The 14,749-nt window shown below is 38.4% G+C and overlaps 1 protein-coding gene across 1 annotated transcript in view; it reads left to right on the plus strand.

Annotated features, from left to right (window-relative positions):
- The window catches only part of LOC100916970, a 160,622-nt gene that overhangs the window by 48,710 nt on the left and 97,163 nt on the right, over nucleotides 1–14,749 (plus strand). The window contains exons 18-26 of the mRNA XM_031945439.1: nucleotides 2,439–2,621; nucleotides 2,832–2,923; nucleotides 3,551–3,714; nucleotides 4,453–4,612; nucleotides 5,691–5,770; nucleotides 9,114–9,294; nucleotides 9,867–10,022; nucleotides 11,102–11,232; nucleotides 13,945–14,103. Of these exons, the coding sequence (XP_031801299.1) occupies nucleotides 2,439–2,621; nucleotides 2,832–2,923; nucleotides 3,551–3,714; nucleotides 4,453–4,612; nucleotides 5,691–5,770; nucleotides 9,114–9,294; nucleotides 9,867–10,022; nucleotides 11,102–11,232; nucleotides 13,945–14,103 (1,306 nt within the window). The remainder of the gene's footprint in view (nucleotides 1–2,438; nucleotides 2,622–2,831; nucleotides 2,924–3,550; nucleotides 3,715–4,452; nucleotides 4,613–5,690; nucleotides 5,771–9,113; nucleotides 9,295–9,866; nucleotides 10,023–11,101; nucleotides 11,233–13,944; nucleotides 14,104–14,749) is intronic.

Here is a 14,749-nt window from a genome sequence, read left to right on the forward strand (position 1 = left end):
GGATGACTTCAAAACACTAGAAATGGGCCACATTTATGCAGACCTTTGTGGTTCTTATGTATCTTATGTATATTATTTCATTTGATCCATATAATAACTATAGGAGGTAGATATCAATCAATCATTATTAACCATCATGCCAGATATAGTGCTGGACGCCAGGCAGGAAAATACAAAATTAAGCAATCCCTATTCAGGAAGGGCTTACACGCTAAGAGATAACAAATAGAACATATATAAGCACATACAGCATAAATATAAAGTAAATTAAACCATATTCAAAGTAGTTCAATGCAAGGTAGTTGGGAATGGAAGGTAAAGGAAGGCATTCTGTGTACATAGTCTAACTTCTTTTCCACCTCTTACAGCTAATTTTCTGCTCAGGTTAGGGCTATGCTCACAACCCTCCCTGGCCCTGCTCACCCATTCTTGCCTCTGCCTCTCAGATGAAGATCTCAAAGTACTTTCTCCCTTTCTTCTTGTTAAGTGCTGTCTCTCCCTCCTTGAGCCTATCTCTCTGTTTCTGGTCCCACCCTGTTCCCTCTCTCAAGCAGACACACAGAAGCATTTGAGGGATCAGCAAAATTTACATACAAAGATTGTTCCTGACCTGCATTTTAAAGGAAAAGATGCTGTCAGGCAGAGGTAAGGGAGAGATTGTTCCGAGCATGGAGGCTGCCAATGCAAAAGTATGAAGAAAGGAAATGGATTGCTGTGATTGAGGAACAGAGTTCAGTTTAGCTGCCAAACCAAATCTGGGAGGGACAGTAATGTCTAATAAGGCTGGAAAAGTAGGTTGGGGCCAGTTTGGAAAGGGGTTTAAAACATAAACAGATGAGTTTAGATTTTATTTTTGAAGCAGTAGTGAAAATAGCATCATTCCCATTTTATAGATGAGAAAACTGAGATTTTAAAAGTTTGTAACTTGCCCAAAGTACTTAGCTAATAAGTGGTGTGGATGAGAAATGAATCAATATCCTTTGACTTCAATTTTGGCATTCTTTACAGGAAACTCTACTGTTGTTGCCTCTCTTCAAAACCATACTTGTGTGGGAATGGAGAGAGCGTGGTTTTAATCTTAGCATTTCTTAGCATTGATTTTTTTATTTAACTTTCAACAACTTAGCTGAATTTGTTTCCTCTTTATATATTTTATTATATAACATATAGATATGTATGTATATATGTATGTAAATATATGTATATCTATGTGTATATATGTGTGTGCATTTAAAACATATACAAAGAAATTTAGGGGCAGCTCGATGGAGCCAGAGTGCATAGAATGGTAAGTGTGAAGTCAGGAAGATTCATCTTAGTTCAAATCTGGCCTCAGACATTTATTAGCTGTGGGAGCCTGGGCAAGTCATTTCACCCTGTTTTTCCTCAGTTTCCTTATCTATAAATGAGCTGGAGAAGGAAGTGGCAAATCAGTCCAGTATCTCTGCCAAGAAAACCTCATTTGGGGTCACGAAGAGTTGGATATGACTGAAACAATGAAACAACAATAAGAAATTTATGGAGGCAAAGTGAGAGAGTAGAAAGAGCACTAGCTCAAGAATCAGAAAACTGGGATTCACATCCCTTCCCTGACATTTTCTATCTCTCTGGGTCTCAATTTACTCATGGGTAAACTGAGGGACTTACTAGATCAAGTGGTAAAAAATCAAATTAATAAAAAAAAAATTTAAGCTGTACTATGCTAAAGGGTAGGTTAGATTAGATGGCCTCTGCTTTAGAGCTGTGATGCTATTAAGAGGAGTAGGAAAATGTAGAATGAAAAGAGACAGAATGTCTTAGTGGGCAGAATACTGGACACTGGGGTATCTACTATGTGCACAAATCCTGTTTTGGGCACTTACTTGCTTTGTGACCATGGACAAATCTCAGATTTTCTATTTTCCATATTTAACTTATATGTTATAAATGGGTCATACAAGGACTTGCTGTGTAGATGAAATCATAGATCCTTTACATATTGATGTAAAATGAAGGATGCATTTTCCTGTTTTTTTGGAACATAATTCAGTCCTCTTACAGAAGGCATGGTGGGTAGAGAAAGGAGCAAAACAAATGTCTGAGGGTTGGCAGAAGGTATAACTCTGGGGATATAATTTTCCTGAACTAATAACAATAAGAGCTAACATTTTTATAAATTTGTAAAGCACTTTACATAAGATAAAATTAATTTGATTTTCATAATAACCCTATGACGTAGGTACTATGGCTATTTTCATTTTTACAGTTGAGGAAATGGAGGCTGAAGTGACTTTCTCAGAGTCACACAGCTTGAGAATGTCTGAGACAATTTGTAAATTCAGGTCTTCCTGATTCTGAGATATCATTCCATTCTTTGCTTTTCTCCTGGCTCCTTCTGCTAAGAAATCATTATCATATATAGCTCACTAATCATAGTTTATCTGTGTATTTTACCTTAGTGCCTTAATCCAGATTGCAGCTCAGATGGGTGTAGCAGGCTTCCATGGGAAAGCAGGGATCAAGTGGGTGACTGGCATCCGAAGTTCCACCAGCCTCGATGGAGGAATCACAGTGAAGAGGGGTCAGGAGCTCAAGATGTTCCTGAACACGCCTGAGGAATCCATAGAACTAGTGAATTTCAGGTAGGCCCAAGGAGCAGGCACCATGTTTTACCAGATGTTTGTGAAGACCTTAATTCAGTGTCCCACCTTCCTTTTGGACATGGTTTGTATCAGGTGTTAACCATCTCTTAAGAGATGAGATAGTGAAGTCAGATGGGCATGATCTCGGAGGCATCTAGTAGTGGATGAGTTAAGTGGAAGAATCCAGGACTAGCTATGTGTTTCCCTTAGCTCTAAGCTGTATCTCACGACTGTGGATGGTGAAATGAATATTGACCGATTAAACAACCCTTCAGAGATGCAGTTCTGCACTGGAGAAGAAGGTAAGCAGCTAACCTCATCACTCCTCCATCTTGAAAGGGAAAACCTCACAAGGGACATAAGTGAAGGACCTGACTCTAAGTGTTCCTTCTTGTTTAGAGAAGAGTTATAGGGAGTATTACTGTAAATTTAGGAAGCACTGTACATGTTTAATCAGTTTCTGGGTCCCTAAAAGGATGATTTGGGAAACTGTGGATATGTGGCTACATACATGCTTATTACTAGAAATGTATTGTTACAAGGTTCAGAGTGACTTAGAGTATTATTCAAAACAGAAATGACAAATCTTAAGAAAAATAATGCTAATTTGCAGATTTTCCAATCTTCTATATAAATTCAGGTGTTTTAACTCCATCATTCCTTTCAAAGAAGCAAGCTTTCATTTCCAAAAGACTGTATTTAAGATCATGGAGCCTTTTTTCTTGGAAATAGAACCCTAGAGATAAAGGGGAGGTGAGGGAGTGTATTTGTATGTCCCCATTTAGGACTTTGCCCATCTTTTCAGCATCCCAGGATCAGCAGTAACACAAGCTATGGGTTATCTATCTATTACTCTGGAATTGGGATCCACTACCCAATAGGGTAATAGTACTATATCTGCACTATCACTCTTTCTTGTGTCTCCCTAGCATCTCACATTTGGGGCTGGCAGATGTGTTCCAAAGTGTCTTATCCAGCCCAGGGGCAGCCTTTCTCTCTTGCTGTGCCAATAGCTGCAGCAGTGACATTAAAGAAGCAGGACAAGGGACTGCAGCAGTACCTGCTAGAAGCTGCCTATGCTTATATTCCTCAGGTAGGACAGAAAAGGGTTCTATCCCACCCCCTTGCACTTCCAGCTTAACCTGTCACCTCAGTCTTGTTGGGTCTCAGTTACCATGCATGGGCAGTGCCATTTGTTCCTACAAAGTATCCAGTGACTCACATATGTCTCATCCTGGCCCCCCCAGATGGGTCACTTGCCTGAGTGAAAATGGCTGAAGGCAGCAAGATATAGCAGGAGGAACACAGGCATAGGAATTAGGTGACTTGGCTTCTGATTCCATTCTGTTCCTAGCTTGCAGTGTGTGTGTGTGTGTGTGTGGGGGGGGTGTTTAAACATCTTTGAACCTCAATATCCTCTGTTAAATGAGAGAATTAGAGTAGATGGTCTCTAAGGGGTCTTCTCAACTCTCATATTTTATAGTTCTCTAATTAAATTATTTCTAAAGTTCTTTCCAGATCTAACATTCTGAGGATATATGACAGGGTGACTCAAAAGTCCTTTCCAACCTTAATATTCTACAGCAGAATTCTGCATAAATTTTATTTCTAACCAGTAATGCCCAAGGTTTTTTGTTTGTTTGCTAGCCTAGCTTTTTAAAGAACATCTCAGATGAGATTCCATGAGTTTCTTTGGAGGAGAGATCAAAAGAGGTTGAGGGTGGGGTGGGGATTTAGGTTTTCTGGAACCTAAAAGGGAAGGTCATCCTAGGTAAAAATCTTGTTTTTGAAAGGGTTTCCAAAGGGTGAGGGAGCCTTCTATTTTTTCCAGAAGGAGAGTTGGATCCCTGAAGAAGCCACCATCCATTTTTTTATGGGCACCCCAAAGTCAGAACAACCTAGGGATGTGGGTATGGATCTCAGCTTCAGTGTGTCTCAGAAGAAGCTCCGAATCAAGCTACTTCATCCCAAGAAAAAAATCAAGGTGGATGGTATGTGTACAAAAAAATGAGATAGTAGAATGGCTCACTAGTGTGCCCTTATCCTGCAGCTGAATCTTTTTTTGGCAGTTTCTTAGAGTGATGTGCTTAATTTTTCACAGAAACCTAAAATTGGTAAGGACTCTAAAGGTCACCTCCATCAATAAGTATTTATTAAGCATACATTATTGTGAGGCTCTTCTAAGCATCAGGAAAACTAAGAAAGGCAAAAACATGGTCCTGAAGGTGATAGGGAGCCAAATTAACCTAATTTTCCTTTAAATGCAGGGGAACTTGTTGCAATATCCCTGGTCTACGATCACCATTTAAACAAATCCAGTGACTAGGAGGTACATCATGTCCCCAGTCTTCTTTTCTATAGGCTAAACTTCCTGAGTTCATTCAACAAGTTTTTGTTTTTGTTTTTGCTTTTATGCCTTGGCTTCCAGATTTTTGACATCCCAATCATCGTTCTCCTTTGGACCCAATGTAGTTTGTCAATGCCCCTTTAAAATGTGGCTCCCTGAATCTATCCCAATAAATACTTCATAAGTTATCTGATCAGCACAAAATACAACGCAGTTATCCCTTTTCCTGACCTGGATCCCACATGGATCCAAGTGCTTGGGGCTAGCTATTCTGTGTTTGCCTTTTTTTGTATGTAGCACTTAGCACAGGTGCTTGGCTTGCAGTGAGCTTGATAAATGTTTACAGACTGAATAATATCAATGCAGTTCACAATTACATTAGTTTTTTTTTTAAGTTGTAGTTTTACATCGTTGATTCATGCGGTCAACTAAAACCTATATTTTTATGCTTCCTTCCACAATATTGCCTCTAGCTTAAACACATCTTGAATTGAAAAGTTTAGAATTTTCAGACCACCCAGTAACAGGCTCAGCTAAAGCTGTGGAGAGAGAAATTGATGTAGTTCCTCACTAAATATTCATAAGACCCAGTGCTTACATTCAGGAATAAAAGCTTGATTTTGAAAGAACTAAATAAAACTTTTATTCTTTTTTGCTCCACTTTCCTTCATCAGCAATTTTGACAGAAACTCATTAACATGTTTTTTTTTTTTTCCAAATAGGAAAAATAGATTCTTTCCAGAGTACCCGCTTTGGCCACCTGGAAATGATCTTGGATGACAAGGATGTCTATTACATCAAGGTTTGTCCACGGACCCAAAGTCAAATCAGTTACATTCAACAGATTTTACAAAATAGTTTTACATATGTATGTAATTCCTGGAGACTTCTCTTGTAACAAAGTAACATCAAGAGACTTTTTCTAAAACAACTACCCAGTGCAATATGCTAAAGATAAATAAATTGTATTTGTCTTCAGGGAATTTATAATCTAGGAGATAAGGAGAGCTACATAAATAACATAAAAATTAGAATGTGATAAATGAGTGGTGTAAGAGAGAAGAGTATATAAGAATTGAACAGAAGGCAAGATTATGTCTATCGGGGGATGGAATTGAAAGGAGGTAGGGAAAGCTCAAAGAAGTCTTTTTTTTTCTCTTTTTATTTTATTTTATTTTATTTTATAGCCTTTTATTTACAGGATATATGCATGGGTAACTTTACAGCATTAACAATTGCCAAACCTCTTGTTCCAATTTTTCACCTCTTACCCCCCCACCCCTCCCCTAGATGGCAGGATGACCAGTAGATGTTAAATACATTAAAATATAAATTAGATACACAATAAGTATACATGACCAAAACGTTATTTTGCTGTACAAAAAGAATCAGACTCTGAAATATTGTACAATTAGCTTGTGAAGGAAATCAAAAATGCAGGTGGGCATAAATATAGGGATTGGGAATTCAATGTAATGGTTTTTAGTCATCTTCCAGAGTTCTTTCTCTGGGCATAGCTGGTTCAGTTCATTACTGCTCCATTGGAAATGATTTGGTTGATCTCGTTGCTGAGGATGGCCTGGTCCATCAGAACTGGTCATCATATAGTATTGTTGTTGAAGTATATAATGATCTCCTGGTCCTGCTCATTTCACTCAGCATCAGTTCGTGTAAGTCTCTCCAGGCCTTTCTGAAATCATCCTGTTGGTCATTTCTTACAGAACAGTAATATTCCATAATATTCATATACCACAATTTATTCAGCCATTCTCCAACTGATGGACATCCATTCAGTTTCCAGTTTTTAGCCACTACAAAAAGGGCTGCCACAAACATTCGTGCATATACAGGTCCCTTTCCCTTCTTTATAATCTCAGAGAAGTCTTTGTAAAGGGTCTAGCATTTTTTGTTTGGCCTTGAATCATGGATAGGAATTCAGAAAAAAAAGAACAGGAACGGTGGAGTTCCATGGCTAGCAAATGACATGATGAACATTTGAGGTATGATGAGAAATCTAATGATTTGTGGCTTGAACATAGAGTTTGTGAAGATGGTGGAGGTGATGGTGGTAATAGTAGTAATGATAATGATAATTTGTTGTTGAGTTGTTTTCAGTTGTGTTTAATTTTGTGACCCAGTATGGAGTTTTCTTGACAAAGATAATAGAATGGTTGCCGTTTCCTTCTCCAGCTCATTTTACAGATGAGGAAATTGAGGCAAAAAGACTTAAGAAATTTGCCATTCTATTATTTTTGTGCTAGTCTGTCAGATTTTAACTTAATTCTTCCTGATTCCAATGATCTTTAGCCGTGGAGTCACCTGATTGAAAATATTGAATGAAAGTTTTGCAAGGGTGAATTTTGAAAATTATCCATGCATATATTTTGAAAATAAAAAGCTTTAAATGAAAAAAGAGAAAATATTGAATGAGATCAGATTTTGGACAGCTTTAAATGCCAGATTTGGGAGTTTGGGATTTATTCATAGAATCATTACTCTAGAACTGAAGGGACCCCAGAGGCAATCTGATGCAGTTTCTTCATTTTATAGAGGAGGAAACTGAAGTTCAAGGTAAGTGAATTGTCCAAAGTCCCACAGCAGTGAATGTCAGAAGTGGGTAATGGGGGACCATTGAAGCTTATAGGACAGAGGAGTGATATAGTCATAATTGTTCTTGAAGAAAAGTCTTCTGGCAGCGTGAGAATAGTAGATTGGAGCAGGGGGAGACTGGAGGAATGTAATTCATTTAAGAAGGTATTATTAATAGTACAAGTCCAAGGACTTAAACTAGTTTGATAAATAATAAATAATATATATAACAAAGAATAAATAAACTAGTTGAAATATAGAGGAGAGGACATATAGAAAACATATTTTGAAGGTTGAATCAGATGGGCTAATTACTGCAGGAGATAGATAATCCCCAGATTATTTGTATAATGCTTATACTATGTGTTTTTTCTCTCTTAATGAAGACCTTTAGATCTTTTTAAGTACAGATATTTATCAGACTCAGCTATATCTGTCCAGGGGGTCTGGGTTAGTGCAATATTTTTTGGAAAACATATCTGATACATTATCTTCTCTACACCTTTGGGAAGGAAGGTGATCAGATCTAATGAATGAATAAATGAATGAAAAAGCATTATTAAACACATACTATGTTCTTAGCATTTATATAATACCTACTAAATGCCAGATGCTGTACTAAGTGTACTATACAAATATTATCTCATGTGATCTTCACAATAACTTTGCGAGGTAGGTGCTGTTATAATCACTTCTTTGAAGAAACTGAGGCAAACAGAGATTAAATGATTTTCCCAGGATCACATAGTTAGGCTGGATTTTTAGGTCTTCCTAACTTCAGGCCCAGATCACTATGCATTTTACTACCTACCTGTTTCTGGGCAATCGAGACAATCATCAGTTGGGAAAGAAGAATATACGTTGTATTTATATTTATATTTATATAGTTTAATCAGGTGACCCCAGGCCAAAAGTTCTGGGGACAAAAGGGATGAAAAATGATTGCTGACCTAGACAAAAAGATAACTGAAGAGAGAAGCAGCTCTTTATTCAAAATCATAATAACTTCCCATTAAATGAAATTGGGGGCCTGCCTAATAATGACTAGCCTAATTAATTGAACACCTTTGCCAATTGTGGAATGTTTGAACTAAAAACGTCATCTGACTAAAGTCCCTGAATTTATAAATAAAGAAACTGAGGCCCAAAGAAATCAAATAACAAGTTAATAATGGGATTGGGATGAAGATTCAGGTTTCCTGTCTTTTAGTTCAATGCTCTTTCCATAACCAATCTCTGTTATTTTTCAGAAATTGCAGGATTATTAGAGTTCTACTCAGTGGGTCTTTTTGTATCTGCCTAGGGTCAATGGTCATTCCCTCGCTGCCCTCACCATTTTCTATTGCCCTCTGAATTTCTGAACTCAATCACATGAACATCTCTGAGTAAATTCTCCCAGATAGAGAATCTTTTAAAAGCCAAGCAAGAAGGACATAAGGACATAAAGGAAGAGTTAATTAAATCCCCCTAACTCCCACCATTTCATTTCTATTACATTTAATGGCCTAACTTTTTAAGAAAGGGACAAAGGACGTGAACATAGGTGCTTATTTCAGGGGCTGAGTGATGTCCAGACGTCCAGAGGGGAACAGAGATATGAGACTCAGCTGGAGGCGAAGCTGATCAGGCAAGGCAACCCTGTCATTCTCATGGGCAACATCACCAAACAAGTTGGCAAGAAGATGACATTCTCTGTGTCCCTGATGAATGTACTGAAGGACAAAGCCTTCTTGTCAGGTAGGAGGAAGCAACAAATCAATAACAGTCCCTATCCCTGTGGACTCCTACATTGTGAATTCCTTTCCATTCTCTCTTTTTTTTTTTCTTATTGCTCTCCTAGCCCTCCTCAGCTTCCCCCCTCCCTCCAAACTTTGTAGAAGCACAAAATGTTTGGGATGAAAGAGACCTTAGAGATCATTAAGTCTAGTTTCCTCACTTGACAAATGAGAAAATGGAAACTCAGAGAGATGAAGTTATTTGTTCAAGGTCACGCAGCTAATTGGTGGCAGAGCTTGGAATAAGAACCTAGTGTCCTAACTCCCAGTGACTGCCACCATTTTTCTTAATGCTCACTGAGAACAAATCCAAGCCATTGAGTTCATTCCTCCCCTACTCCCTCCAGCCTCAAATCCTATGCTTTCTTATAAGTCTCTGATTTGTTCCAGATCTATTTTCCATCTCTCTTCCCCCTACCCTTCCTTAAGTCCATTTAGAGATTATTCCCTTGACTACTGTTTCACCACTGGGTCTGCCGTCCCACTGATTGGTTCTACTTCTTCCAGTCATTTAGTGAGTCATTCTCTCTGTAGCAATCCTGGAGAAGAAGTCAGAGGATGGACTCCTGCTGTATGCACTAGAAGGAGAAGCCTACCTGCCAGATATTCTGGGTTTCCATGCCATTGGCCTGTTGCAACAAAGAGGGAGCCTCTGGACCAATGCCCTAAGGATAAAATATGGGCTTCTAGGTATTACACCATTTTTGTGAGTGTCACATTTCCTGGGAAAGATGGATTGGATCTATGCATCCTAAGTTAGCATCCTATCAGGGAGCTAATGCCATCTGAGTTCTTTATTAAGAAGTAGATTTAGATCTGGATAGGACTTTAAAAAAATCATTGAATCCAACTCTTTCATTTTACAGATGAAGAAACTGGGGCACAAAGAAATGAAATGACACATAATTAACTAATAATTATCTAAGATAGAATTTGGACTTAAGCTCTCCTGACTCTAAGACCTGTACTCTATCTACTCATTATTCTCTGCTGCCTCATTAAGAGGCCCTTTAGATTTATTTTTGAAAATTGACTAATAGTAACATAGAGTATGGGACTCTATCTTATCTCTGACAGATCTCTAATTTCTTCTTTGCTGCCCATAACTAAGAGTTTTGAAAAAGAAGATGGTAGTCTTCTTTCAAAGTTGTAATTGGCAGGAAGTTTTGGCAGGAAGGCAGAGGAAATCTTGAAAGAAAGTAGAGATGTCAACTCAGAGATGTATTTTCCACCTTGAAATTAGTTGAAACCTAGAGAAGTCAGAGAGAAGCATAAATCCAAGATATGTGTGTAAAACCTGCATGAGATATGATATGGTATAGTGGGAAAAGGCTTGGAGTAAGAAATACTTGGATATAAGATCTAATTCCATTACTTTGTGACCTCAGGCTATGTTTCTTGAGAAGTAAAAGTAATTAGGTAGTAATGTTATTTCTACCCTATGTTACAGAAGATGTTATGGGGCCATAAATTTAGAACTGGAGAAGATCTTAGTGAAATCAAGTTCAGTCCCCTCATTTAACAAATGAGGAAATTGAGGATTCAGAAAAGTGATGTGATTTGGTCAAAATCATGTATCTCATCTCTGATTCCATAGCCAACACTCTTTCCACCGTACCATGACTTGACCCTCTCTTGGGCCTCATTAAGTACTAAAGAAAGACTGGTTTGCTGGGGCTGTGGGTATCCTGTGCTCTCCTATCCCAGGAGCTGGGCTGTGTGTTTGCCTGGTAGGAGAAGGGCAGGTCTTTCTGTGTTGACCGGCATAGGAGAGGCTAAGTACCTCCAGCAGGAATGCAATGCCGCCCAGAAGCTCAAAGTGGAGAACCATCTGGAGGTGTACAAGCTGGACCTTGGGCATGAATTTCATTGTACCCAGGTACCCACGTATAACCATAAGGTAGGTGGCGGAGCAGAGTAGATATCTACATTCCATCCCAGTCTGTAGCCCTGGAGATGGGATTGGAGATGCGGGAGGGTTCTATTAATCTCTTTTACTAAATCATAGCTGATGTCACAATCACATATCATGAATGAGAGCTTTAACTTCTTTTATAATTTGCTTTTGAGGGAAGCCAAATGAATCCAATGTTTAAGGCTAGACTTGTTTAAAACAGTAATCCACAGTTTTCTGGGCCCCTTGATATTCATTTATTCACTCATTTTAGGAATACTTATTAAGTGATCCAAGATCCCAAACAGGAATTAAAACCAACTCCTTGACCAGAGCCCCCCAGAGAGGCCAAATTGAAGGAGAATAAAATAGGTCTGAATGTACCCAGCAGTTATGGGAAACAAAGAAAGGATTATTTTTTTTGTCCTGTTGACTGACTTATTCAATGGGTAACTTAATTGCTGTTGCCCATCTAGCAGTCGAGAGAGACTAAAAGACTGGATTCTTCTCTCCACTTTTTCCCCCCTTCTTATGAATGATCTCTCATGATGTAAGCTGTACTTGTCAGAACACATGTGGATCTTTGTGTTCACATCCAGGGGAAGGAGAAGGAAGGACACTGACAAATAGGAACACTTCCAGAGGGAGGGCTATCAGGGGAAAGAGGGCTTTAGAAATTATAACATAAAAGGATCAACTAGGGATGTTTGCCTTGAAGAAGAGAAAGCTTAGTTTGGGAATGGGGAAAGATGATACTCACGTTGTAAAAATTGAAAGGAATTGGAAGAAGGAAGAGACTTCTTCAATGTAGTTCTAGAAGACAGAGCTAAGACTGAGGGGGTTGGATGTTTCTAGTTCCCAGTTGATTTCTAAACTAATCATAAGAAACAGGTTTCTAAAACATTCAACAATGGAATGGTCAGCACTGTGATGAAGCAAAAAATTCTCTGACTTTGGAAGTATTCTAGTAGAAGAATAAATATGTGTCAAGGATGTTGTGAAAGGAAAGTTCAAAAGAATCATATGTTTGAACTAGAGAAGCCCTGAAGTATAATCTGGTTTAACCTCCTTATTTTACATTTATGGAAACTGAGTTCTAGAGAGTTTTTAGTGACTTGCCCAAGATTACTCAGATGAGATGTGGTAGAATCAAGATTTGAACCCAAGTCCTCAGAAGCCAAATCCACCAATGACTTCTGAGTCTTTCAGTTCTGAGATTCTATAGATTCTTATAACTTTAATAGTTATCCCAAACTCCCCACACTGACCTTATATTCCCCTAAGGAATGCATAAAGTATCTCACTTTATACTTTGACAGAATTACAGCATTTAGAAGTAGAAAAGACCTAAGTGCCTGTTGAGTCCAAATCATAATTAAAAGAAAAGAAATCTCCACTATTGCCTGCTCAACAAGTAGTCATTCTGCCTCTGCTTAAATGCCTCCATTGTGAAGGAACCAATTATCTCTCAAGGAAGGCCATTCTATTTCTGGACAGCTCCATTTAGGTTTTTCTGGACATCTAATTTGAATTTGTTATATTATAACTGCTGCCCATTGCTCCTGGTTCTGTTCTTTAGGGCCAAACAGTCTCATTTCTCTACTATATGAAGAAGTCTCTTCAAATACTTGAATATAAATTTGACTTTCTCCTTGCTTTTCCTGCTAAACTCCTGACTCTTTCAACTAGACATCATATATTATGGACTCAAGGCCTTTCTCACCATGCTGATTGCCCTTTTCTGAAAGCTTATTATATTCTTACATGACATTACCCAAAATTGAATACAGTATTTCAGATGTAGTTTAACATGAAGGAATTTTACCTAAGTTCTTATTCCCTTTTCCCCCTACTTTTCCTACTCCCATTTCCTGAGTTTTTGAGTTTTTTCAAAGTAGTCTCCTTTGAGAAAGAGTGAATATTGAAAGATCAGTAGTGATACTAGATACTAAAGATGCATAATGAGACATTCATTTCTAAACTGGACCAATTCACGAATTTATTTTGCTTTATTATGCATATTTGTTACAAGGCTTTTTTCCCCTTCTTCCTATCCTATACCTCTCAATCTGCCTCAAATATAGGGAAAGAGATGAAGAGAAAAAAAGAAATGCTTGTAAATTGACAGAAGAGGGAGGCTGATAGAGAAAAGAGGGACATAAAGGAAAGGGGAGAGGGGTATGATTAAGTACTATATTGTTGTTTTTGTTGCTGTTTGTCCTTTGTTCTGGGAGATAACCATGACATCAGAAAGGTTGTGCCATGATATATAAGTGAATTGAATGAAAGTGAGGGAGGACTGTATAAAGTCATCAGTCTCACTTTGTCCTCAGAGCTATCTGGGTCTTGTGGCAAAATATAGATCAGGATGATTAAAGATGTCCCTGGATGCAGTGGGAGATCTTGACCTTTTTAACCTAAGGTTTTTTTTAAAAAGTCTCAGTTTGATATAGCAATAGCCCACATTCAGTGATTAAGGCTAGGTAAGAAATAAGTGAGGCAAACAATGGTCTTTTTTTTTCATGGAGATTGAACCAATCATGGATTGATTCAATGAGTTCTGTGTGTGGAGTACTGTGCTAGGATCTGGAGGAGAAGCAAAATGTCAATAAGACAAGGTTCTATTCTCAAGAAGCTTGTAGTCTTGCAGAGATAATATGTAATGGGCAAGTCCAACCTTGGGGAAATCAACATTGAGGGGGCTTTTTTTTTAACCAGGTTCAACTACAGCATGAGGAGAGTATGTCCCGTCTGCATTCCATGTTGGAAGTGAGTTATGGGAAACACTGGGATGAAATCAACAATAAAAAGAAACTCCGAATCAGCCAGACCTTCAAAAATGACTCTGGCCCATCCCTGAGCAACTACTTCATGGAGGTAAGCCTTGTCAACTCTTCCTGAGGCTGTTGAAATATAGTCTATGAGGTAGAAAAGACAATAAACAGAGGGAAGCACTGAGGTATGTCTAAGCCACAGTCTCAGACATCTATAATTGAAGGAGAATTCAAGGAGTCATTTAGTTTAGCCCCTGCCTCCAGACAGAACCACACTTGGTGATACGGATTTACTCTGGTGGAAACTTGGTAGCCATCAGAGCTGATGGCCAGGGAGCATTTGCTCCTTATCATGAAGAAGTAGAGTATTAGATCTGGAGTCAGGAGAACCTGGGTTCAAATGCATCACAAGTTTGTGCGAACCCAAGAAAGTCATTTAACCTCTCATTTATAAAATGAGGAGGGTGACATGTGCAAAAATGTTTGTGGCAGCCCTTTTCATAGTGACAAGAAACTGGAAACTGAGTGGATGCCCATCAATTGGAGAATGGCTGAATGAATTGTGGTATATGAATGTTAAGGAATATTATTTTTCTGTAAGAAATGAGCAGCAGAATTGATTTCAGAGAAGCCTGGAGAGACTTACATGAACTGATGCTGAGTGAAGTGAGCAGAACCAGGAGATCATTGTACACACAAGAAGATTATACAATGATCAATTCTGATGGATGTGGCTCTTTTCAACAATG

The sequence above is a fragment of the Sarcophilus harrisii genome, chromosome 1, assembly GCF_902635505.1.
Source record: "Sarcophilus harrisii chromosome 1, mSarHar1.11, whole genome shotgun sequence".
In the NCBI taxonomy this organism is placed as follows: Eukaryota; Metazoa; Chordata; class Mammalia; order Dasyuromorphia; family Dasyuridae; genus Sarcophilus; species Sarcophilus harrisii.